The sequence below is a fragment of the Diadema setosum genome, chromosome 18 (genome assembly GCF_964275005.1).
Source record: "Diadema setosum chromosome 18, eeDiaSeto1, whole genome shotgun sequence".
NCBI lineage: Eukaryota > Metazoa > Echinodermata > Echinoidea > Diadematoida > Diadematidae > Diadema > Diadema setosum.
In genome coordinates, this window is record NC_092702.1 from 9,343,507 (window position 1) to 9,370,232 (window position 26,726).

Sequence of the window (26,726 nt, forward strand, 5' to 3'; positions counted from 1 at the left end):
AAATATCACACATCTTCTGCTGTACTGGGCCCCGTTGCAAGAAAGTTGCAATAAATTGCAAATAATTGCTAATTTTGAAACAACCATTCTGATTGGCTCAGGGTCTGCCCTATTAAGAAGACATGCATGCAACAATGATTTTGATTGGCCAGTGACAATCAGTTGCAAGTTGCGTTTAAACGCAAAGTTTCTAGCAACGGGGCCCTGCACCCCGTTAACAACTATACGTATATAAAATCGGCACATTAATAGCACATACATTATGGGTCAATCCACGTCAAATCAACCAGTGCTTTAACGACCCCTTTGATTTTCTTTTAACTCGTACCAAATGTTCCAATAGAAGGGTTAGGAATACAGCATTGGTTGATTTGACGTGGATTGACCCTTATAACTGGTTGATTTGACGTGGATTGACCCTTATAACAGCAGCACAGTGAATCAACCATGCATTCGTGTAGGGAATAATGAATGAGTATTACATGCAAGTATGACTTCCATAAAGGTAGCTATTTTTTATCATGTGTATTATTTAATAACATAAGTATACACATGATTTTTTTTTTTCATTAGGCGTTTTTACATCAGCCCGATGTTTCGAAATCACGCGCTATTATCTGACTTGGGAAATTTACCCAATCACGAAATAGCGCGCTATTTGATAATGTTAAAACAACTCGAGAAATTAGCGTGATGCATCCCATCATGCCTAGCGTGTGTGACCCGATCGATCGAGGCAAAAACTGCACACAAATCATGAGGAATTTTGGAGAGGGCACACAAATTACTGATGCTGTTTGCACATACTCAGCTGTCGAATTAGCCCGAAAAAAAAAATGCGGACTAATTCTCTTCGGGCTGATGCATGTGAATAAGAAATGAAATTGCGCTGTAATTCGCAATCGCGAAAAATATCTTGAGCTTGGATTTTTCTCGGGCTGATGTGAAAACGCCTACTGAGTTTTTAGTGATCTAACAGGATTACAATTTAATTGTAATTAAAAGCATCACATAAAAATTCGAGATAATAAAATACTACTACTAATAAACAATAATATAAAATGAAGTCAACAAATTACAGAAAATCAAAGCAAAGCAGCATAGAATGAAATCAACAAGAATGTTGAGCATTACACTGGTACATTATTTGAAAAACAGCCCTAAGAGATATCAGAGAGCATCAAGTCGCCCTTAGGACGACCTCAGAAGAACTTACCAGATTCCACATGAGATAATTATTAAACAGCATGTTATTGAAACAATCACATGTATACATAACAAAATGGCTAAACCATTTTATACGTGGAACCAAGTAGATGCCCCTACACATGAATGTTACAAAATCATAGTGGAAGATCGCAGCTAAGAAAAGAGAAATATGCACCAGACTACGGTCTTGCCAAAAATCTAACATCATTGTTTTCGTAGTCTTCTAAAATTGGCCCCACCCAAGAATTTTCAAGCTCGCCTTCCTCGTCCTCCATCTCCTCGTATATCACAAGACATTCCTGTTCCCTTCTTAAAGACGAAATCACTCCCCTGAACCAGACTAGCTCACCGTCAACCTCAAACCTATGCATAATATTCCTGCCAATTATGTCCTCAATGACAAATTCCGCTAATTTCATGTCCCCGTTCTGAAAGTCTTCTTCAATTTCTCTTCTGGTGTATTCATATGCAGTTTGCGGTTCGCTGTCGTAGATAAGTCTCAAACCTTTTCTACACTTGCTGATTACAGTTGCTCTGTACCATCCCTCATCCCCATCCTCTGCAACAGTCAAATGGTCAACTATCTTACCCACTAAGTTTTCATACTTCATTTCAGAACCCTTCAATCTCTCCTTCTTCCCTCGACTCTCTGCTTTCCTTCTCTTCTCTTCTACCTTTCTCTTGTATTCCCCAATCTTCTCCTCTGAGGCACAAACAAAGGCATAATCAGCCTCCTGTTCATTCTCTACCCTTTCTCCCCTCTCATTAGATTCCCTTATGATCTCAAGAACACTCTCTTTCAGTTCTTCCATACTCTTCTTTCGGCCCTTTTCACTTAAGTTCAACCTGCCCTTCACATTCTTCTCTTGGAACACATGTCTCCTAGCTTGCAGTTGCGCTTGCAACATCTCCACACAAGTCTTCTCACTCGCTCCTTGCATCTTCTCGTCTACCTCACGCTCTGATAACCATATCCCTCCACACTTAGCCACAGCATCAGCATACACCTTTTCACTTTTTACGCGTTTTTTTACTTCGCGTTCTTCGGCCTGCTGCTGTTTGCTTTTTCGCTTTTCAGTTCTTTCTTCCCACAGCCGCTTCGCTCGCTTCGCGTACTCCTCTTTCTGCGCTTTCACACTCCTTCGCGCATACTCCATCAACTCTTCTCTCTCAGTGACGGCTAGCCCTTTCCTCCATTCGCTTGTCTTATTTTTCACACCCATGATAATGCCCTCGTACACTAACATACTTGCGGAAGGCTTCAAGCGCATAAGCCTGTCCAACATACCAAAATCCCGTTCTACCCCTACATTTGTCTTGGGCACACTCTCAGTCTCTCTCTTTCGCTCTTCTCCCATCTCGGCGTACTTCCCAGAACCCAGATGATCCATCAACATGCTTTCAGTGACCTGGCAGAAAGTAAGGAACACAAGTTCCAGAATTTGCTTGGTCATCTCATCTAGTTCTGCATTTGGGGTCACCAAAGACATGAAGATAGGATCATCTGGGTTGTGTTTGCCTTCGAACGCCACAGCTTCCCCCCGCATGAACTGAGTGGCGTCATTAGCCCAGTTCACAAAACAAGCATGCAAATTCGAGTAGTGGGCACTCATGTCCACGATATGGCCTGCCTCGTTAATTACTCGCCACAACGGAGCAGTGACCAGCTTATCTATCAGTCCTAGTGCTCGTGTGGCTGCTAAGTACTGGGTGACATGTAAGTCGGCGTCGACCGCTCTCAAAAGATTGTTGTCTTTTGCATGTTCAGCGAAAAATTCTTTCAGGTGGGACAGAAGGAAATAGACCCCAGCACCGTTATGGAAAAGAATATTAAATCTATTCCCATGGAAGGGTGCAAGAGGGACATGTTCAACACCCTTTGACTTCAGAAAAGACCTGAATTCCACAGGCTTTCCGGACCTCTCACATCCACGGTCCTGCACGGACTTGCAAATGGTCCGCACTAAGCGAACAGTCCCACACTCACCACTCTCGACATGCATCCCACTTAGTGACTCAGCTCCTACTCTATCATCCCCGAATATCATTTTCTCCCACGCCTGAATGGTCTTGCTTGCATAATCTGCTAAACCCACTACATAGTGCAGTCCGCAGAAAAAATTGTTCATTGATTTGAATTGCTCCTTTTCATCGGAGTTCATTTCTTCCCACCCATCTACTATTTCCGGCAAAATGTTTTGCCGGTATTCCTTGAGCAGTTCGTTGAATTTTTTTTCTGCCACATGGCGATCACTCATTGTGTTCTTTATGTTGCGAATTATCTTGTTAACACCTTGGGTGGATCCTGGCATGTCACTTATTTCATGCAGGAGTCCAAGGAGTGTGTCTAATGTTGTTTGGGCAGTACCACCCACGCTTTCCCCCATTCCAATCATCATACTCGAGCTGCCCCCATCTGAACCCTTATAAATATCAAACGCTGAATAATGGTGCCCGAATTTTGTTGTGGCGTCGCTCGATAGAGTAGTATTCTCTTCTTCCTGCAAAACCCTTGCGACTTGAATTTGAGAAAGTTTTCTCCCTTCATAAAGCATTTCCGTTGCGGTGGTTTTCTTGGGAAGTTTAATGTTCTCGACGTCTAGGTCAGTAAGCCCCCCTAAGACCGTCCTAACCACTCCCTCACAATTTCTAGTGCTTACACTGTATTTCGCCAACAGGTCTTGGTAAACAGCCCTTACTCTTGTATCATACAGTCCCTGTTCTTTGAATGCAACGTGCTCCTTTTCACGAGCATTCAAGCTTTGCGCTGCTTTCAATTCCTCTCGCAATTGTCTGACTTCTTTCGTCATAGAGGAAATTTTAGAATCCTTTGCCCTCATCTTTCCATGCATCTTCTCTCTCTTCCTTCTCTCCCCTTGCACCCTATATCTCTCCCGCCTTTGCATTCTCTTTCTCCATTTCTTCATCACTTTGATTCTACGCTGAAATTTTGATCTTTCTCGCTCAACTTTCTCTCTTTCTGCCAAATGCATTTCCCTCTCACCAGCAAGCTTTTCTTCCATACGTTCTAGCGTTACCCTAGCATCCCGTAGCTCAACTCTGCACTGTTCTAATGCCTCCTCGCGTACGCTGCCATCGTGCGATGTTGCTGACGTACTCCCACTACCCGCCTGGCCCTGGATTGCTAGTCTACATTCCGCAAGTTTTTGTTTGAGCGTACTTATTTCGTTTTCTCTCGCTCTCTTCGTCTTCAAATACATACTCGCATCCCTCGCAGCTCTCTCACACGAATCCCGTAATTCGGCAGCCGTCTTTTTCTGCGACTGCAAGCGCTTCATCAAATCTTTTAGCTCCCTTTGAAAACGTTGACACTTTCTACGTTCGGAGATATACCTTGATTTCACTACATTAAGTTCCCATCTTAATCTCTCAATTTCCTGAAGAGCTTCGTCTAATTTAACAGATCCCCTCCCTCCTACTGTTTCCCTTCTTCTCTTCTCTCTCTCACCTTGCGATATCCCGATTTCCCCCTCTATTGTCTCCCTTCTTCTCTTTCCTCTCATTCTTTCCTCCACTGGAGGCCCCACCCTTTCTTCTCCTCCAGCCCCACCTGCCCTCCCTCTCTCCCCTTCTATTTCAACTCCTTCCACCTCTCCTGTTCCCTGTCCTTCCTCCTCTCCTTGCTCCCTTTCTCCCTCTTCTCTTTCTCCATCCCTCACTCTCGCCCTTCTACCACCTTCAAATCGAAAAAGTGTTCTTAAGAACACCCTCAATGTCTCCACACCACGTGCTCTCTTATTCTTCCTCAACCTTCGATCTTCATCAACCAGCCTCTCTACCTTCCTTCGAATGCCGGGATTGTCTTCCTTAGCAATCTCGACATCGAATAACGCTTGAATTAGACTACATATTATGTTCGCATGGTATTTACGCCTTTTTACCCACTTCCACAACTCCAAAACAACACCGTTCACCAGAAGTACACCATTCAACTTGGTCCATTCGATCGGTCTCTCGTTTGCGATCCCCTCCAGAACATCTTCTCTTATTCCCAAATCGTCACACACAGGCATATCACTCACAGTAGAACTCATACTTACCTCAGCTTCCGATGCATACATACCTTGATCTTGTGCCATCCCGAATTCCTTCTTTCCGAATATCTTGAAAAAAACAACAGTGAAACACGAAGACCGCCAATGTCAATGATTGTGAAAGCAAATTAAATGCAAGCTGCAATATATATCGGAGCAGACCGAAATTTAGAAGTGGGAATCTACACACGACGTCATGGAGAGTATTCCCGCCACGGTTTACTGCAAACTGGGTGCCATCCAGCAAAAATTTCGTTTCTTTCCGAATTCCTCGAATAAACATTAGTGAAATACGAAGATCGCGAATGACTGGGAATGCAAACACAAGCTGCAATATCGGAGCATGATTGAATAGTAACATTTAACTTACTGCAGCTGCAGTCAGAGTCGTTCTCGCGCCACGTGTACAGTAGGCAAGTAACAACATGCAAGTGAGGAAAGAAAATGGTGCCAACACAAAGACAAAACAGGATGAGTGGTGTGGGGTCGTGACCGCGAGTTAGCATACATGCACGAGAAGCGAGCGGAACGCAGAGACGCGGCAAGTTCTCGCGCAAAGCGAACAGGATGCAGAGACGCGGGCGTTCGTGCACAATCGATAAATCATGTCAAGCATTGACATGTCAGACGCTCGAGGACCATGGAAACAGCATGATGGGGGAGGGGTGTAGAAGCTGCTCGAGCTCAAGGAATGTACATTGTTATCGGAGACATTACTTCAATGATGGGGGTTCTCATAAACAGATTTGGGGGTAATTTCCTTTATCAATCATAATGAAATGAAGAAAATGCATTTGCCATCATGCCGACATTGTACTGAACATAACATGGCTGGTGCAATGGCCAGGCATGGGCCCCCTCCAACCATTTTCGTCGCCCCTGCATGCCTTATTTTGTTGTTGTTGTTGTTCGACATTCTTCGACAGTGATGTACATATAGCGTTAAAGGACAGTGTATAATATACCAATATAAATATATAGGGCCTATATATTACATAGGCCTTATATATTTATACAATCCGTAGGCCCTAATACTGTATATCCAGCCTAGATTAACAGCGAATGTATAACAACACTCCCTATAAAATGTCAGTATACATAATGCCATTCATCAGATAGCTAGGCCTATACAGAGAATCACAGTTGACGATTTCTGCCCATGACAGGGACATCCAGAATCCCTCTCAACATTATTGTGAGGGTCAGATATAGCAGGGTTAGTAATTAAGCAAGGGGCCTTTGATGTAAGAATTACTTTGCTTACATAAAAAGCTAGACAAAGAACTGACTGTGGGAATTGTACATAAAGGAGTCTGGATTGTCCTGAGTTTGACCGGGGAACAAAGGAAAGGATTAGGCCTAAGTATTAGTTTAACTTGGGACTACTAAAGGAAGTAGTAGGCCTATATTGTGATGGTGGGCTTTTACTTGACAAGTTTATTGGAAGTTAAAGAACATTGTTAATGAAAGGATGTAGGAACTTTTAAACTGTGGGAATTGTAAACAGTGTTTTGGGTGGATTGAACCAATGTTCAGATTACCATTTTCCGTTTTACCTAGACGAACAAAATGAACAAATGAAAACGTTCAATATTTGATTCTAAAGAGCGTGTATTCTGTCTTGATAATACACATTTTTTTCTTATATTTCTTTTTTTCTCTCTTCCCTTCTCTCTCAGTAATCTGTCAATCAATACAGGACCGACTAAATTGGCCCAAGCATTTAAGTCGCAGACTTTGGGCCGATTAAAGGCATAATATTCAACATTTACACATGAAACAGAAACACAGCATTTGTGCTTCGAAATAGTTCTTAAATGTGAGTTAGGATAGAAACAACCAATGTAAAAATGTGAACAGTAATTGATGTAAGCATTGTTAAATACACAAAAGGTGAACAGTGCTTATAATAAAAAGTTTTCATACTAAATCATCTATATGTATAATAGGGCCTACAGTTATGGTTTAATGAGAAAAATAGCGATATCGCCTTATATTCTACGCTTTATTTCAAAAATATATGGTGGACGTTTTGTGATACAGCTGACCTACATGTACGCATCAAAAATTGATATCTTGAACATTATTTTGTTTTTAAATCACTGCTCCCAAAGGTAAACAGGACCCTTAAATCGGCCTGTGACATAGGTAGGGTTAAAAATGAACCACAATATACCCCCTTCTGTAAAAAAATATCTGTACACACTCTCTCTTTCTCAATTCATTCCTTCCTCTCGATCAGAATACCCTCCCCCTTATTTCATAATATATCCCCGACGTGATTACAGCGATCCCTTGATTGGAATGACTGAGATGATTGCTGGATGATTGTGATATTACGTATTCTATTAAGGGTTATAGTTATGAAGATCAATTATTGATAGGGTATAATTAAAAGATTCCTCCTAGTTCGATAACACAATCATGATGAATATGCTGTCATTCAATGACAATTAAACAGAAATCATGGAGTAATGATTATCATATATAAGCAATCAAAGATCAGTCAAAGTAATCAAAGCAATAAAAATATTCGTGTCCTTTCTGAGGTGATCAAATGTGCTTGACACACGATGAAGCTCCATCGCCAACTCCTCTAGGTATTTCATATTATGAAACATAGTCATTGCCGTCTGCGTCCCCATAGTCCTGGTCGACGTGTTCTTGGTTCCATTTGAGAGGAAAAAAAAAGAATTAAAGATAACTTTTTTTTATTTCTCCAAAATTCATAGCACATGGAAGATTAAAGTTCACGAAAATATTAAAGTGCAACAATTGAGGATCCAAGGACCCCATATCCCCCACAATATATATATATATATATATATATATATATATATATATATATATATATAATTATAATATACTATAATAACCTGAAAGGAATGTCAGTAACCGCAATTTGACTTCTTCATTTGTTTTTGTTTTTGTTTTGTTTTGTTTTTTGTTTTTTGCTCTTTTTGGGGGGTGGATAGCCTGTGCATATCCTTACTTGACGTCATTTTTTGATGCTTGGGAGCGAATTACACTGCCAGATTTCCTCTATATCTTACACTTACATCATCACATCATCAACATGATCATCCACTCTACCCTGTTCAAGTTGAAAGTTGAACGGGGTTCTTTCTTCGGCGTTCCTTCGTTATTGTAGCATCTTTTCTTCCGACATCCGTTCTTCTGAGCTACTTTCCTCATTTTTTCGCTTTGCAAGCAATTTTTTCCACTCTTCTGCTCCCTTTTTTTTTTTGTGCTCGTGTTCGCTCACTGGTCATCAATATCGGACGGTGCATGCAGCACCGTCCGTAAATCACCTTCAAATTCAGACATTCCATGGTCCTTCATCAGCCACCGAGCCAACTCCGCAAGGACACACATGTACTCGATAAATCTTCGTCTATACAGCTCCAGCTCGATACTGCGATATCTGTATACCATTCCGATACCATTCCGATACCACTCACATGCACTACCGTAAAACTTCTTAGGAAATGTCAATTCATCACTAATTTTCAAGGTGATAGCACTACTCTTACCGACGGGTCAGTGCCATTGTCTGTCTTGAGGTAAGAGTAATGATGAATTAACTTGGAAGTTTGAAAGGAGTGTTACAATATTTGTTACATCATTGTCTCTTTTCTACCTCCATGGTTACATTTGCATTGCAGTCGCAATATGGCGAGAATCGTCATAGAGTAGGCCTAAATACACTGTAATCAGCTCAGGGAGGTGCACCTCCCTGCTGTAATATCGTTGTGAACGTAGTAACACGTGAACGCGTAATCATGGCTTGTCATGCTTGTATCACGTCATTATTGAGAATACATGCGTGTAGTGTGATATGGGAACGAATTTTGGCCTAATTACGAGTTGTGTTTTTCAGCTTTTCAGCAATATACTCGAATACAAAAGGGTTGCTTGAATTTGAGAAATACAAAAGTTTTCAAATTTGATGCCAATTGAGATTTTACGGCCGATTTGTGGCTCCGGATCGTCTCTGTACCAGGGACTGTGATACCCCGGCCCAATTCTTGGATAGATAAAATACAATGCATTGGTATAGCTGACAAAATGCACAATTTCTCAGTCAACTGTGCACTGCACCTGTCTCTAATTTCATCAAAAAAGATTTGTAAGCCCGCAAACATTGATGTACTGACATTGATATGTTTTGGCCATTTAATTTCTATTAGGGATTCTTCCTTTTTCATGCTTTGTAAGTACTCATATTTTACGTCGTGTCCCATATCACATCTTTTGCATGCAAAATGGCATCTGACATGCAATGCATCCTAGGATTTTTGTTTTTAATCTTTGCCCACGATTACCACACAATCATGACACAAACTTTGTGCGCATTATGTTGAATTGTCGGTGCTTTGATTATGACTTTGATTTCAAATATTCGTTTCTACTTTATAATTTCTAATACAATTCTTTCAGAGATTGAAATGGCTCAGCATCGATTGGGGTTGGGAAGGAGGGGGAAAGCAGAGAAGTGGCAGCTGGGGGTCTCCGGGAGGCAGAATAAAGCACTTTGCCCGCCTATTAACGGAATATTCAAAGTGAGTCTGCATCTTGCATGATGAATATTATAAGTACTCCTGCGGATGTTTTGTGTCTGCCCGGAAAAGCTGTGTATTCATGGAAACTGCTGATTCATGTCAGAAGTTGATCCTTCTTCATCATGACATTGTACTGTGTTGTTCTCGAGCACCAATCGGAAATAATATTTTAAATGTCATCTGTACATCGACTTCAAGGCCATTCCAAGGTTTGTAGAATAGAATTGCCCCATGTTATAATCTAATTTTATAGGGGAGGGATTTCACTTACTCAAACCCCTCCACAATAAAAGGAAGAAGTATGACACACTGTAGTAGCAAAACGATGTATAAGTCAATTCAATATACTCTAACCAAAATGTATGCTTATGTAATGACTGCAGTGTATGAATGATTTGATCAGTTTGTTATGTAATGATGCATTGGGATCTTCTGAATGTATCCCTTTTTCTGTTTGCCCAATTTTCTTTATTTTGTATCATTCCTATTGTAACGTAGCGGTGTGCCGAGTTGTGTTTCTATTGAATAGAAGTATGTGCAGGTATTGTATACTCTATTAACTACACGCGTTCACATTGGTCCCCGCACACGAGAGATCTTATCTTTTTTACGACTGACCGAACCCACATTGGTATATCCCAGCTGTCCCCGAGCTGTGGGGGCAATTAGGGCTTGGGGCGAGCTCTGCCGGGCAGCGTAGCGCATGCGCACATTTGATGACCACAGCTGGACGCTATCCAACAGGTCTGTTTGGGTTTGTTTATCAATCAGGTGGAGACAGGGAGTCTGTGTGGTCAGCTTAGGAACGGAAAGAGAGAATTGTGTTTGTGAGGGGAAAAGCCTGGTGGTCTAAGGAATATAAACATAGAACATGTTATTACAAGATGGGGTGTAGGGGAAGGTGGGGCAAGATGGGACTCGAGGCAGGATGGGACAATGCGATAACTATCTCTGCAGGGAGGTGGAAGAAATCTTTCTTCCACCTCCCTGATCTCTGTAAGCATCAGAGGGCACTGAAATAAGCACGCTGTCACGAAGCCATCTTTACGCTCTGTGCGGCTGAGATTCTCTTGAGCTTTGGAGGACAAAAGCGAAAATTGATATCGATGACGGCAGAATTTCTGCAGTTATGAAATGTATAGTATCCCTGGCATGATATGAAGAAGGGTAGAACGATGACATCGTGTGGTTTATACATCAAGTTTATTTCACAAAATGTAGGCAGACTGTATGTCATTGCATGTATTGTGCAGAGCTTAGAAGTGTAATGTGTGTGTGCATGGGACAGGATGGGACATCCACCTCGGGGCAGATTGGGCGGGTGTCCCATCTTGCCCCATCATATTTGATATGTTTATTCTTTTTTTTTTCAGTTTCAGAATGGTCCGGAATTACAAAAGAAAGAGCAACCGTTTCAAGTGGAACACGGAAACATGCGTCTTAATTGTTTGTTCCATCGTGCCCCATGTGTGTGGGGCAGGATGGGACATATTTGGCTATTTTGAGATGGTTATTACTTAAAATAAAAGTAGGCAATTAAGATGATATTACGTGTGATAGTGTTGCCTTACACAATCTTTGCAAATCCCGTTTCATGTGGAAGTTTGTTACGTAGTATTTGAAATAAAGCACATGTAGTGAAATGCGGCCTATCTTGCCCCACGTTCCCCTCTATAGGTGGTGGTCTGGTAGTATGAACATTACACCTGTAATGAAAATGAAGGATGAAAATTAATATTGATGTGACTTTGAAATGATTGTTATATAAACAACCATTCAATGCACTCATTATGTTCTACACATGTAATCATTTTCTGTTTTTAGGTTTGCTGCCTCTTTGGGGACTCCCAGCTGCGGGGGTTTGTGCAAAAGGATGCCCCTCCTCCCAACCCCCACAGAAGACAGCTCATAATAAACTGCACACCTGGGGGGAAATGCGCGGACGTTGCAACCGAGGTGAATTTTGAACTTTGAACTTTATTTCTTTCGACCCCTTCCGGAGTATGAAAAATGTAGCATATACAGGGTGGCCCGAAAAGAACGGAACACCTAAGATCTTTAAATTTAGCTACATTGTTGGTTATACAAGTGTATGTCACTATTTTGCATACTACAATTTTGTACTCGAAAGTCAATTCCATTTCCAATAACACCAAGTTCTTTAATTTTGGTTAATGCGTTATGATTTTAGAACCATTTTTGTCAACCCTTGCAAATTTCAAAATATGATCACTTTGCACTCTCAGAGATGCCGAAACCAGCGAGAATTCGGCTTGCCATAGAACCAGCAGCGTTCATAATATGCGGAATGTGGGGCGGACGGTGTTTTTGTCGTCAGGTCGTGTCATTCACAATTGTAACGGACGATGAGAACCACATCGTACACATTGTAAACGTATCTGGTTCTATGGCAAGCATTCTTTGGAATATAAATTTTCCGATCCTCGGAAAAGTATTCGCAGTCGCACTGGAACATCATAATGTAACTCATCACCAATCAAACCAACACTACACAAGGTACACAAGTTGCTTGACCTTGATGATCCTTCATAACACCAAGTAACAATGGGGAGACGATGGCTTCCGCAGCGAAATTACATAAGTTTCTACTGTTCTCACGATCACATTTAACAATTGTGGCTAAAAGGCTAGAGATTAGTTAAAAATCCTATAATTCAAACACCGGCCGTGTTAATTATTTACATCAGACATGTCTTTCAATATCTTTCAGATAAGGAATTTCATCTACCCTTATCGACCAAGATTGCTGATGGTGGAAGCGGGGACGAACGACCTTGGGCGTCCAGTCGAGGACGCTCGGCAAGATTTTCACCACCTCCTCGAGGCAGCCAAGAAAGTCTCCGAGGTAACTGACTATCTCGTTAATAACTTTAATAATTTATTATAAGACCGGCCAATATATATGTTACATAAAGCTACTTCGAGACTTATGCATGACTTCGGGAACGATGAGAATTCGTCCCATATAATATAATATATGTTCAAGAAAAAAGTAAAGTTAGTTTGTTTTGAAAAAGTAATTTATTTTAATATTGGTTTTCCGTTGAACTTACATCCTAATCAATTCACTATCATTGTATATATGTATGTTCTTGTTTTGTATTCATACGACAGGAGGTGGTGGCGTTCTCAATCCTTCCTCGGCTGGATCGCTTAGGGTCGGTCGTCCCCGTCTTCAACAAGGAGTTCGAGAGGACGGCAATAGAAGCAGGTGTCTCATGGGTGGACCTGACGGCGAGGTTCCCAGTGCAGGATCTGAGGTGTTGGGCCGGTGACGGCTTGCACCTCAGTGACTGCACTGGGTTACCTCGCCTAGCAGCTGAGGTCAGCGATGTGTGCTGCAGTTACTGATTTTTTTTTTTTTTATGTGGATATTGAATTGTTATTGTAAATAAATAGATATGAAAATACACCTTGAAATACATTGTCACGATTTCATTCTTATGTGTTAAGTGTATTTGTTTACAGAATAGGGGACTGCCAGAATGGAGAGAGGGAGAGAGAGAGAGAGAAAGAGACAGAGAAACTGAGAAAATTGGTGGGGGAAGGGGAAGGAGTGATGGAGCAGAAGAGTGAGGGGGAGAGCACAAGACATATACATGTACTGACAGAAGGATAAAAAAGCAGACACAGAGTATAGAGAGGGGAATCGTGATAGTGAATGAAGACAGCGCAGGAGGATAAAAAGAGAGAGGGTGAGAGATAAAGGAGGAGGCATCAACATGACTTATCACTTACAGCATTGCGTATTACGTAACAATTCACACTCTGTTTTTTTCCCTCTCTCTCTCCCCCTCCCCCTCTCTCACTTTTTCTCCCGGCAATTCTTTCGATCTGGAAATGTCTACTTTTTATGGGCTTTTGCCAATGCGATTTGCTAATTGGCCCCCGCCACATGTACAACACACCATCAAAAATGTGATAAAAGATAACATCGACAAAACAATTATTGAATTCGGAGCTTCAGTTACTGCTGCAATCAATTAAGCACAAACAGAAATCCATTAATTCTGCATAGTCTGGTCTCTTAATTTCTGGGACTTGAATGCGTATTATTTTCTAAGACTTCAAATATTTCAGATCTTTAAGATTTATTCTTAGTATATAGAAAATAAGACAAAAAATGAACCAAACATAGACTCAAAAGTGTTTTGAAAGCTAAATGGACTTGTCACTTATAACATTTCCTATGTATGGACATAAAAATATATTATTCTGACTTTCAATATAACTCCTGAAAATAAGGAGAGTATATTGCAGCAGTATCCAGCCGCGCGAACGAGGACGCACTCCGAAAGCGGCCATGGATGATTTGAGTCATTGTTTATCTGTTTCCTTGACATTCCAGTAAAAAAAAAAAAAAAAAAAAAAAAAAAAAATCACACTTCATAAAGTTTAATTGAAATCCTGAAACCATGACAAGGCCTATGTAATTCTTCTTAAACATGTTGCCGTGAGTATGAAACTTGTACGCGCAATAATTGATGTACATAACGGAATCGCGACACAATAAATCATTGATACGAAAATGAAAATAAGTAAATAAGCCTATACCTGGAATAAAACGAAATTTACGTTGTACTCAATGATAACATACATAACCACGAACACTAAAAGGTATGTTTTTTTATCATAAAACATAATTCTTATCTTCACAGTACAATTTCTCCTTTTGTTTTCTTCTTCAATCTTCCTCTTACTAGCTCACTCTCTCCCTTCACTACTTCCCCCTGCGGCACAACGCACTATCTCCACCCCCTCCTCTCTCTCTCCTTCTCTCCCTCTCTCTCTCTCCCTTCACTCCTTCCCCCTACGGCACAACTCACAATCTCCCCCCCCCCCCTCTCTCTCTCTCTCTCTGTTTGTTTATATTACCCAGGAGGCCTCTCTCCTCCTTGTGTTCAAGACAAGGCCATTCTCTGTTTAATCTCCTCCTTGCCACGCCACAGAATTGCATTGTGAAAAAACAGAAGGAACGCCTTATCATGCGGAGTTACACTCACCCCCTTCCACTCTACAGCAGAGAACAAGATCCATGACGCCATGACAGTCGGTAAGAAGACCATTCAGTTTTTTAGTCTGTTTATGTTGATCTATATTCATATTTGTGGCAGGTCTTCTATAGCAGTAAATTATGATCCCAGGCAGTTTTCTGATCAGCACTGCCAACAAAATTGTTTCCAGCCACAGATTAATTCTGCCAGTAGAAGAGACAAGGGTGCACCGGGTGTTTCGTTGTAGAATGAAAGTGCGGGATAGAGAGAGAATGTGTTGTGTGGTTTCTTGCTTGATGTCTACGGTAAACTTCACAGCTATTTCATTGGCAGTATCATTTATTCATATTGCTTTATGTTCTTTGTACTTATAATAGTATTAAGTTTCAATTAACGGTGAAATCAAGGATGAAGTTCCAACTCATGTGAGTGAAGTACCGTATATTGGTATATATATATATATATACTTAGTTATAGTAATCACGCCAATTCGATCATAAATATATGTCACATGAATATATGCCTACGATTAATTGGAACATCATAACGGGAGAGTAAATTTGTACAGCTTTAAAACCTTAATTCTAGTTGATGATGTGCTTATGTGATGTTGAGGCTATGTTTATTGCATATGTAAGCAAAGGTAGACATATATCAGTTTAATTCAATATCATTGTCATACTAGGCCACGTCCAGGCATTCACCACACAGCGCAACAGCGATCATGCCTCCACACGCACACGCTGTAGTCATACTAGTAGTACACGACCCCGTACGTAAGCGAAACCCAACGTGCGTGGGGATAACACGCGATCAATACGGGAACGTGCATGCAACAGGTACTGAGTAATGTTTTTTCCCTTGCTTTCTACGCAAGCAATGCGGACAAAAATAGACTGTTAGATGATTGACAGTTGGAGCAATTTAGGTTAGAATTCTTCAAGGAGAGATCATCTAAATTGGAATAGAGCGTTTGCTGTGCAAAGGGTGAGCCTTGCATGCTGTCCCGTAGCATCCCATGCATTGAACGCGTGTGTACGTGTAGCGTGCATACGCGTGCGCAAATGGGAAAATATCGTAATTGCCTTGGCCAAAGACTATACCCCTACGTTCCGTCGGCGTAGGCTCCGCCCCCATGACATCATTCCCATGACGTCATCTCCTGAATAAAGGGTTTTTCCCTTTGTGCCACAAAGTGCCTAGGTCTTTTGAGCTCAAACCGACTGGAAAAAATCATAAAAAATGTTTGTCATCTGTGGAAAAGTGCTCAAAAATGTAAACTCAATATTAAATATGCTAGATACCTTTTTATATATAGCTCCCTATCAAAGCAAGCACTCTAAACGTGCATGAAATGAGATATAAAGGGGACAAATGTCTATCGTTCCGACTACAAATTGTATTTTTTCAATGTACTTTAGATATGCCACAAAGCCAAAGAAGTGCAAAGGTATAGGGCGCCATCTAATTTCAATTACACGTCCCTTGGGGCGGGCATTTTGAATTAGCATTGACATTGATTGGAGGCCAACCGCCGGAGTGTACTCGGATATATTTTGGGAATATTCTACGTCTTCTGCATCATGATTAGGCAAGTCTTACCGTAATAATGATTTTCATTGTATAAAGTTTGTTATAAGTGTATATCGTGGTAGGAAAGTGAGATTAACGTGTAGAATTTGAGGTAGATTTATGAGGAATCATTTCATTTTTTGTACATATTGACAGGTCATTCATTTTGACGTACGCGTACGTACGCAATGGTGCGAAGATTTTCACATTGATTAACACGTATTTTACAAAGGGGAACCATATTCTGAACGAGTGTCCTCGCTAGCCGGCCAGCCTACCTTTGCTTTGGTTTGCTTAGCTTGGGAAGTTTGACCTTGCTGACCTTGGCACCTTGTCGAACGTTGGCCGTGTTCTCTTGTCTTTCTCTTCAGATTTTTTCCCTTCTAACGTTACAGTAGCGCTGCTCACACCATCGGGAAGAAATGAGAAAATAATAAACTTACGTACTTCGTCTTCGGTAATGCTCGTCAGCGCAGCTAGCAGTGCATGCAGTGAGATATCGCGAACTGTTATCTTCTTGCACACCAAAGCATGCACCATACCATCTTACAGCACTCACTTTACGGAAGAACAAGGCAATAGCGTCAGTCAATGATTTTTCCAAGAAGCCATTCACGCACACGCAACATGTGAGTCCATTCCTCACTCACGGCCTACGCACGCGTGAACACACCGCTTGACAGGCACGCAAAGGCACAAGCATGATCGCGCCTCGCGGCGCGCGCGGACTGAGTTTCGGGACTGCGCCCTCATCACTCAGAGCTAGCACGAACTCGTCTGAGATCGATCAGTGATTTTTTGCTTGATTGCGCAAGGTTATCCGAATGAATGGCGCGGTGTTACGAATCGTGACCTCACGTCCCGTAGCGTTACATAATACAACTACTGCATGCAGTACGAGTCTAGAAACATACTGTACGATCGCTCACGTACTGTGGGGACACTGATCCTGATTCCTGATCCATTACTTCTGTTGCCACCACTGCACTGGCACCTCCAATCCAAGGCGCCAGGCTGACTGTACTCCAAGATCTATTTAGTCTAGTGATCTGGTAAGAACGATACACTAAACTATACACTGTCATCAATGACATCATCATCATCGGGATGTCATCATCAGGACATAAAATTACACTGTAAGTTACATAGATCCAGGCATAGGCCTAAGTACTAGAAATCTACTAGTCTAGGTCCTAGACATAGATCTAACTTAATTTTTACTGCTAATTCGACGGCATATGTCATGATGTAGCTTCAGCCGATGCCAACTCGGGTTCCATAAACAAAGTTGCGCCTCCAAACCTCTCGATCTAACATGACTGTCCTTAGTGCCAAGGCCTGCGTCCTTCTTCAGTACACTGATTAAAGTGGCCTTAAATTACTTCTTCCTAATATGCAATTCCCTGTTTAGGCTCCCAGTCCCAGAGAGTACGAGGGAATTGGCAGATAGCTCAGGGTGTCGCGCCCAGTGTCCCGCTAATCTCATCCTTCTCTCACGCACTTTGTCAGACACCTGACCTTTGGCAATGTACCATACAAGTCATCATTTCTATAAAGTAGTAGTAGTTGTAGTAGTTTATTCTTTAAAAATCACACCCGTCACACGGACGGCCGGCCTAAAAAGGCCTATGAGTGATACATGTGTACATCAAACATTATAAATAATACAAAATATATAAATGAATCATGTAGGACATACAACATAACAGTATATGACTACTAACAACGTAGTCACTCCATGACACATAAGGGCTATCCTTAGCCCGACCAGACGCCGTGCGCTATCGCGACTTAATACACTTGTGTACAGCGACAGGGCTGTGTATAGTTAGGCTATCCTGAGCATGCGTGTGTGTACACTCCGTCCAGTGCTTTCTCTTGTCTCGCTGTAAGTGTCCACGTCTCAGCTCCATAGACCTCTACAGTAATACAGACTCAACTGTTGTGACAAAAAGTCGCCGTTTTATGTCGTCGCTGAGCTGGGATTTCCACACGTTCCTCATACTGTGCAAAGCATTCCATGCGTGGCCATGTCTAGCGTCTGATCCTGATGTCTTCTGTCGAGGCAATCCAGGAGCACAGATACTTGAACTTCGTTCCTCACATCGAGTACTGCGCCGTCTAACTTCAGGTTGTGATAGTGGTGTCGTCGATATTAAATGCCATCACCTTTGTCTTCTTTGCATTGAGCCGTAGACCAATCTTCTTGCACTCCTTTTCCACTGCAAATAGCAGCTCCCTTGCCTTTTCAGTCGTATCTGATATTAACCCGTTGAGGACAGTTTGATTTTGCTACAACATGCATTTCCCATAGACACCTGCCCGAGTATTCTCGGGACTCGTCCTCAACGGGTTAAGGCAATATCGTCAGCAAAATCAAGGTCAGTGACCATTACAGGCGGAACACGACAGCTTTGACGGGGCACCAATGTAAATTACATAGTTTACATGATATAAACATCATTATCAGTCATATCTCCACCATCATCAGTCGGTGGTCATTAATAATCATCATCAACATCGGTAGTGTCAGTATATGACTACTAACAACTAGGCTATACGGAAGTAAATTTTATAGATAGTAGTATGGTAGCTCTACTACACGTCGACCACCCTTTTTGAAACCGACCGCATAGTTTTGGCGCACAGAACGCTTAGTACGCACTGCACTGCGCGCAGAGCACATAAAAATGTATTGGCTTTGACTGTTGATGAGGATGTGTGGGAAAACGCGAAAATTCGCCGTTCATTAATGGCTTTCATTAAGGACAAAATTTTGAATGAATATTTTAACCGAATCGTAATGTAATGTCAATGCATTTTCTAAAAAGCTTCGTACAACACGGTGTTCGATACAACTGGGTTTGTGTGCATTGTGTCAATGCAAAAACAGCGGTCAATCTAAAAAAAGGGAGCTGCACCGCGGGGAGCTGAAAAGAGGCCATGCAAGTTCGACGGCGATATTTTTGCACTGAAACTTCAAATTGAAAAGGGAACAACAGCATTTGATAGTACTGGATTTTCTCAATCATTAGGTCAAGTTTTTACGTGAATTTCAGTGTTAGATATTCCTATCAAGCAAATGAAAATTAGGCGGTCGAAGAGTAGTAGGTCCAACCATACTTGTAGGCGCTACGACGGTAGGTGAGGTGATCCTGTCATGTCAAAACTTAGCGTCTTCGGTCATTAGATTCTACTTTGATGGCTTGAGTTAACCTTTTAAGCTTTTAAGGCTTTGAACTTAGTGTTTGGGTGAGTAGACTGGGCAGGGAGTGGGTATAAAGTTATACTGCCTGATTGTGTTCAGCGTTTGGGCTCCCACAGTCACTGTGACAGCTTACAACTGTGTGAGCATGCAGGGAGGCGGAAGAGAGACTATCTCTCTTTAATACACCTCCCTGGTACAAGGGAGCACTCCGGGGTATATGGGTAAGTTAACAGTAGTGTAGTAGTTAGTACACAAGTTGAAACCTTGATTTTCTTTATGGTGCGTTGAGCGATGGAAGATATGGAACCAATACACACTGAGGTCACTGTAGTTAGTAATTGGGTCTATTTCAAGACTAAATCACTGTAGTCGTGGTATAAACACTATGTGATACTACGTGTAGTTTTACTTTCTGATGACTTCCAGAAGTTTGAGCATGCAGTCACGCCACAGACAAATTTATACATAATTTTCAAAAGTAGTGAAAGCTACATGTATCCATACTTTTGGTCTCTCATTATCATCATTATCATCTATACAGAAGGGAAGGGTAGTCCTGTGGATGTCGCGGTCAAATCTACAATGCTGAAGACTTTCTACAAACTATGAGTATGAGTGTGTTTTGCATGAATATATTGTCAGACTAAAAATATTCCAGACCAATTCTTAAGAATAACTGAACTGGAAGCAGTGACATATGCTACATATGTGTACGTTCACACCTGTGCGTATTTCGTTTGCGTTTTGTTGCATAATTGCCTGAACACAGACATACATAACAATACCAATAAAGCGCAATGAAACATGCTCACTATGTTACATACTCCATACGCAGACGAGCACAAAGCCCTGCGTTGAATAGTCACTCACAAATTGTAGAATTTTTTAAACTATAGCAAGCAAACCCAATGCCAAATCACCTACGAGCAACATGAGGGGCAACCAGTAAAGCGAGCAACGCCAAGCGACATGGAGTGGCATAGCGCAATATACAATCATGACACACAAGAAATTGTAAAGGTGATATATAGCTTTTCTTATTAAATCAAGAGTTAATTAAAATATCACAGTCACACACACCTATAGAAACATAGATGCTTGTTTATTCTTGTTTTCCACCCCTTTCCCAATTAAAACAATGCTGACAAAACAACCTACACTTGTAGACTTTGTGTAAAACGCCTTCTTCACAGATCATAATTACATGCTCATGCAATAGTATTATTTCAAGCTCAACAGTTCAAAATTATTGATTTTATATTGTTTGTCTATAGATGTGGCATTCACCATTTTAGTGTTTCTTTTTTCTGGAGACGTATGATCTACATATACGTATATTGCAATTGTCTTATTAAATTCAAAACCCAAACACACCATGCATGCATGCATGAATAGTTTACACAATTACTGGTAAGATAAACATAAATGTTAAATTCTATTTTAAAGTCTCATGTATTAAACTTTAATATACAATGTATGAGACTTTAAAATAAAATGAAAAATAATAGAATAACATATCAGCTTTCAAAATGTTCAGTGAATGGTAGCATACATGTACGTCATCAGGAAGGAGTGAAAGCTCTCTCACACCTCCCTGCATGGCGTGCATTGAGAACAGTAGAAAAAAAGTACGCATAAAATAAGTAATTCTGATCTATCACCACCAAAACATTTCATAGCAAAACAACAGCAAAAACAAAACAAGAGGAACAGAGTAACATTGTTAGGCCTAGGCAGTTTATAACATTGCAACATAGTACATGTATAAAATGTGAGTCAATTTTGTAAAAGCCAAAAGTGAAAGCTTTCACTCCTGCGAAGAAAGCATCGACTCGGGAATGACGTCTTAAAACAGGTACATTGTAACTACTTGGACAGCTTTGACTGCATTTGCTCTCATTACAGAACAGATAAAATCAAATTCTTCTGAAGAAAATTACGGGCAATAGTTGTCAGATTTTTCTAGTTTTGTTTTGTTTTGTTTTGAAGACTGGGCAGAGGCTAGGGTGCTTATGCCCAGTCCTTCAAAATGTAAGCCCTATTGTATTTATACTCTGCTGCAGTCAAGGTGAGCTGTTTTACGCTGTAGAGTGAGCTGGCACAAAGCAGTATGAGCAACACACTAGGGCTATAGCGGGGGAACACACGAGTAAGATGCAACGAGACTAAGACCCCGTTTACAGTGAGTGAAAAGACCGGGCTCGGCCACGGCCGAGCCCGGCCTTCATTTCACTGTAAACGCGCAAAAGGCCAAATGCGGTACCAAAAATCGGCCGCGTATTTGGCCAAGCTCTGGAGGTAGTCTCGGCCGCAGCTCGGCTGTGGCCGAGCCCGGCCTTTTCTCACTGTAAACGCACACAGGGCCAAATGCGGTACCAAATTTAGTATGGCTTCCAGACCCTCTGCCCGTACTATTTCCCCTATTCAGGATATCAACGCCCTCGATGTCGAAAACTAACATAGTTTAAGGAGTTTTGTCCTGCAGAGGCCTTTGCCTTCAGCAAAGGTGGCGACTTCGTCGCAGCGGAGTCCAGTTGGCAAAGGGTCTGGAAACCAGGCTATACCACACTGCGACCAGCGCCCTCCCAATAATAGTGTTTGTTTACAAGCAGAGCGCCACTAAGACAAAATATTGAAAGGATTGAATTAAAAGCCCGGGCCGAGCCCGGCACTGTAAATGGACAGAATTGCGGGGCTCGGCCCCGCAATTGAGGCCGGGCTCGGCCGTGGCTCGGCCCAGCCCCGCACTGTAAACGGGGTCTAACTGCAATGGTGCAAGCTGCTAGGGAGCAGCCTATGACCAGAGAATGAGCTAGAGAGAATGAGCTACATATGCTACATGGGGAGCAATTTGAATTGTACTGCTATGAGCAGCAACAAGCTGGAGCGAGGTAATAGGCAATAGATCGCAGGCAACAGTAGGCCTACGCAGTCCTCGTACACGCAGCATGTATACGAGCTCCCTATGAGCTAAATACACAATAATGTGACTGCAACCTTCAAAATTGCGTCTTGTCCATGGGTATGGCTGTGTATTGCAAGCGCAGCAATATGAAGCAATATAAAGCAAAGGTGTGACTGAGGCATAAAGTCCATTCATAGTTTGTTTGCTGAAAATGAAAGAATCTGAGATTTAGATTACAAGAAGTGCTGAAGAGCTATATGAGATGACCATGTTTATCTGATTGTTTTCTTGAAAAATGCTTAGGGTTTATTTTGTCCTTGCTACTTAGGATGAAAAATGTTGTAGGACCCCCACATTTGAAATCTATTGCCCCCGCTCACACAGCACACAGCAAGAGTGGAGAGAAAACAGGCTCAGTTGCTGAAGTCTGTCTGAATAAGACAATGAGCTCTCACCACTAACCAGGGATCAAGACCATTGCTTTATGTTAACAACCTTGCAGTCAATCCCAATTATGGCCATCAGCTACAAATACAAAGTGTACGGGACTCTATGAAACATTGGCAGTACTCAAGATGAGGATTGTACTTGCATATTGTACAATTTGATAAAAATATGATAAAAAATCTTGCTTGATGAGACCCAACATCTGGTGTTGAAGATTTTTGTATTGCAGCTGTGATGCATGTATCTGAAAAGAAAGTTCTCTATCAATGGTAACTCTCAGATCTCTTTCATTCTTCTAGTCCAATGGTCTATCTTCCATCAAATATAAGTCCTGTGGGGATTGCTTTTTGGGCCCCAGATGGAATGTTTTAAGCTTTTGCTTAATATTTTGTAATTGCTAAATGATTGACCAGTTAAATAGAGATACTGGACTAAGTTCTCTTGAAGGTGTTGACAGGAATCCTGGTTCCTTATTAGTGCATAAACTTTGGCATCATCAGCGTACAGTGTGTAGTGGAGCATGGCTAGATGTCATATCCAGCAGGTCGTTAAACAAACATGACAAACAAGGTGGGCCCTAGCCTATAAGCGGAGGATGCAGCTATGGTCTTTACTGTCACACTATATGTCTGATGCAGCGAGACCATCGTCTCTGCTATAAAGCGATATGTCTGATGCGGGGAGACTACAAACAGTACACGCATCCACTGCCTATATCCACTGGTCTTGCTTTATAGTCGCTGTTTTCTTATTCTCGACTTTGAATATTTTCATACGAAAAACTGCCACCGATTCATAGTCGATAATATAGAAACAACAACTAAAGCAAGACGAGTGGGTAAAGGCGGTGGATGCTTCCATTGTTCGTAGTCTCGCCACATCAGACACAGGGTGCTACATAACTTTTTTTAACCACTTGCCCGGTCGGGCAAGCAGATGATCAAATTTGCTGCAAAACACTTGCCCGAATAGTAATTTTGCTTGCCCGAAAAGAAAGTTCAAAATATAAAGAAGTAATATAGAAAATCATGTGTAAGTCAAGGGCTTGATAAAAGTAAAACACAATCATTTGAACAAACAGCGCATATTGATTCTCAAAACAATGGAGTAACAAACTTGGTCCGATCAAGTGTTGTTGTTGCATTGCTTTGCTTCATGTAAGTTTTGGAAAGTTGCTGAAATGAAATATGAAGTGTCTTGCATCACTAAGGAGTCATTGTCTTGGGCTTCTGTATGGTAGACTTTGTGGGTTTGTTGGGAGGAATAAGTGGGGAAAAAAGGTGGCTTCAAAACTTTGCTTGCCCAATTCGGGCAAGCATTTGCCCCGGGCAATCGGGCAAGTGCTTATGTAGCACCCTGAGACATATTGCTTAGCAAAGACAATTTAGTCTCTCTGCATCAAACATTTAGCATGACAGCAAAGATAATAGCTGCATCCTCCGCCTAGATTATAGGCTAGGTGGGCCCCAATACACTTCCCTATGAAATATCACTTGTCACATTGGTCCACTTTGATATATAAATCCATCCATCGTGGCGCTCTGCACTCTATCAGACAGGAAAGCTTGAATCCAGGAGAGGCTGACCACTAATTCCAAATGATGCTACTTTTTTTGAAAGCAAAAAGGCACAGTGGCACAGAGTCAAAATCTCTTTTGAAAGTCTAATACATCAATGGAATCTCCTGTGTCAGTATATTGGGCCATGTACGTAAAAACTAGCAATTGTTTGTGCTCGCCTTTTGCTTGAGTCTGTATGCATTTAAAACAAGCAATTGCTTGCGAGCAAAAGCTTTTGCTAGCAAGCACATTTAATAGAAAATGCTGAGTTGAGGTGCCATTGCAGTGTGACATGTTGTTCCCAGTTTAGAGTTACAAAGGGGCTTGGGAATTTTTCTTATGTGAGGGGGGAGGGAGGGAAGGGGGAGATCACTGACCCTTGAACACCCTCCCCCCCCCCAAGATTCTTTCGACCATCTCAATCTTATACAATCTTTACAGAAGTAACATAATATCCAGATCACATTCTTCAACTAACACTGTTCTAAAGTTCATTCAATTTTTTCATCGAAGAATCACAGTTTTGTGTGTGCTTGATTTCAAATCCATTTGATGATTGATACTGCCCATTATTTGATGTGATCCGATCTCTGATTGTTTCTGTTGCTGTTATTGTTGATGATTTTTTCATGGCCTCCAGGATTTGCTGTCTACCAACAGCCCGCAGTTATTCACATTTCTGTCCTTGTGGTAACTGACTTGATTCTAGAACTGTGTCGCTTCCTCAATAACATGCGCTGGTGAGATGACGTCCAGTTTTTCTGGTTCCACATTGGATTTCTGCCCGTTGATCAGATCAGATAAACTGTAGTCATTATGGTGCAGCCAGGTCTCTCAGTGGCACAGTTTTCCCATGTCATATAGTGATAGTTTTGTCACCTTCAGCTCTAATTTGACACAGTCAACACTGACGGCCAGTAATCAATCTCTGTGAAATTTTGAAAAATTGCAATAGTAATTCTATTATCTGAAAATAGCATTTTGTCACCTACGTGTACTTAGCTTAGTAAAACATGACATTTGAAAGGAATTGGTGCAGTTCATTAATAACTAATTGCTATTGTGCATGTAGTATAGTAGTAGTAGTATATATTGAGAGTTTCTGGTTAAAATTATGGGCAGAGGTGACTAAAAATAGTTACTGGTATATTCACGTAGGTGTGGAGCCCTGAAGTGAATACTGGTAGTTCTACTTATTTACTATAAAAGTGGAAATTCTCACGCATTTTATTTGACCAGAATACCAGCACGAAATTAAAAGCACATTAAAATTTTTGCATGTGATATGTAACACTATCTAATGTTTTGTTTACATGAATTTAAAAACACGCAAAAGTCATTATACCCAGCTGAGTACTAAAATTACTTGTGCGAAAATATCCTGTTCTACAGTAGGCCTACTGGAGGCACAGAGACCCTAAAGCAATTGCTCATAATCTTTATCAATTCATTTGCTGGAAGCTCATTTTTTCCTCTTCTCTCTACTTGTGTACCTTTTGCACCAAACCATGACATTCACATTTCCTCATCTGGAATCTGCTTGTAGGGAAAGAAAAATGGCTGCACCCGAAAATTGCATTGATGGTACGGAAGAAGCCTACTCTTTGAACAAGTGGCAGCGATGCCTCTTCAAGACGAAAAATGCTGTCCCACAGCCACGCGTACACGCTGACTCCCTGCGGGGAATTCTGAACCAGCTTCACACCACTTCAGTCACTCATGGGTAAGAAAAAACAAGCAAACTTTTATGTCAATCTGTAGATAGTGGTTTTGTTGCTTTCAAGGAGTATACATATATTATGAACACTTATTACTGAAATAAGAGATGTCCAATAGTTGGTTAACTTGGTACTTTACTATTATACTGGAATGGATAGTTCCTTTTGGGAATGGCATACTGATTGATTCTGATAGAATTCCAATTAACTCTTTATGTGCCACGTTCCCACGTCCAGCTCAGTCGACGGCGTGCCAACTTCGCATATTCTGCTCAACAAACAAAGCCGCCAAAACCGATCGATAAATCGCTAATCCCGCGGTACAATCAAAGCGTTTCTTGCGCTTTTGTTCCTCTCACACACGGCTTGCATTCTACGTGGTGCTTGACTATCAAGCGGTGCTCCGAACTAAATTTGCGTGTACATTTTCAGTTTTTGTCATTTTTTATGTGTAAAAGTCATGCCTTTACAGTAAT

At 41.4% G+C, this 26,726-nt stretch overlaps 3 protein-coding genes across 4 annotated transcripts in view; 2 read left to right on the plus strand and 1 right to left on the minus strand.

Moving 5' to 3' along the window:
• Positions 1 to 1,206: 1,206 nt before the first annotated feature.
• Positions 1,207 to 5,651, minus strand: LOC140242017 (uncharacterized). The gene is made up of 2 exons (XM_072321761.1): positions 5,635 to 5,651; positions 1,207 to 5,333 (listed from the first exon to the last, which is right to left on the minus strand). The coding sequence occupies exon 2, from the start codon at positions 5,307 to 5,309 to the stop codon at positions 1,389 to 1,391; it is 3,921 nt and encodes a 1,306-aa protein (XP_072177862.1). The 5' UTR covers positions 5,310 to 5,333; positions 5,635 to 5,651; the 3' UTR covers positions 1,207 to 1,388.
• Positions 5,652 to 9,712: 4,061 nt separating this feature from the next.
• LOC140241973 (uncharacterized) lies at positions 9,713 to 13,198 on the plus strand. Its single transcript, XM_072321718.1, has 4 exons — positions 9,713 to 9,826; positions 11,651 to 11,782; positions 12,558 to 12,692; positions 12,965 to 13,198. Exons 1-4 carry the CDS (start codon positions 9,713 to 9,715, stop codon positions 13,196 to 13,198), a joined length of 615 nt encoding a protein of 204 aa, XP_072177819.1.
• A 4,228-nt stretch (positions 13,199 to 17,426) lies between these two features.
• LOC140241701 (fidgetin-like protein 1) overlaps positions 17,427 to 26,726 on the plus strand; it is a 43,730-nt gene continuing 34,430 nt past the window's right edge. Inside the window, exons 1-2 of one of the 2 annotated variants that reach the window (XM_072321447.1) lie at positions 17,427 to 17,465; positions 26,079 to 26,255. In XM_072321447.1, coding sequence (XP_072177548.1) covers positions 26,089 to 26,255 — 167 coding nt within the window. In that variant the 5' untranslated portion in view covers positions 17,427 to 17,465; positions 26,079 to 26,088. Of the gene's footprint in view, positions 17,466 to 25,935; positions 26,256 to 26,726 lie in introns of those variants that run through there. The other variant, XM_072321446.1, reaches the window with a different exon arrangement.

Coding starts and splice junctions, on each gene's coding strand:
- LOC140242017 (XM_072321761.1), bottom strand. CDS start 5,309: ATGGCACAAGATCAAGGTATGTATGCATCGGAAGCTGAGGTAAGTATG.
- LOC140241973 (XM_072321718.1), top strand. CDS start 9,713: ATGGCTCAGCATCGATTGGGGTTGGGAAGGAGGGGGAAAGCAGAGAAG. Junction 9,827..11,650: donor CTATTAACGGAATATTCAAA/GTGAGTCTGCAT, acceptor TTCTGTTTTTAG/GTTTGCTGCCTCTTTGGGGA. Junction 11,783..12,557: donor GCGCGGACGTTGCAACCGAG/GTGAATTTTGAA, acceptor AATATCTTTCAG/ATAAGGAATTTCATCTACCC.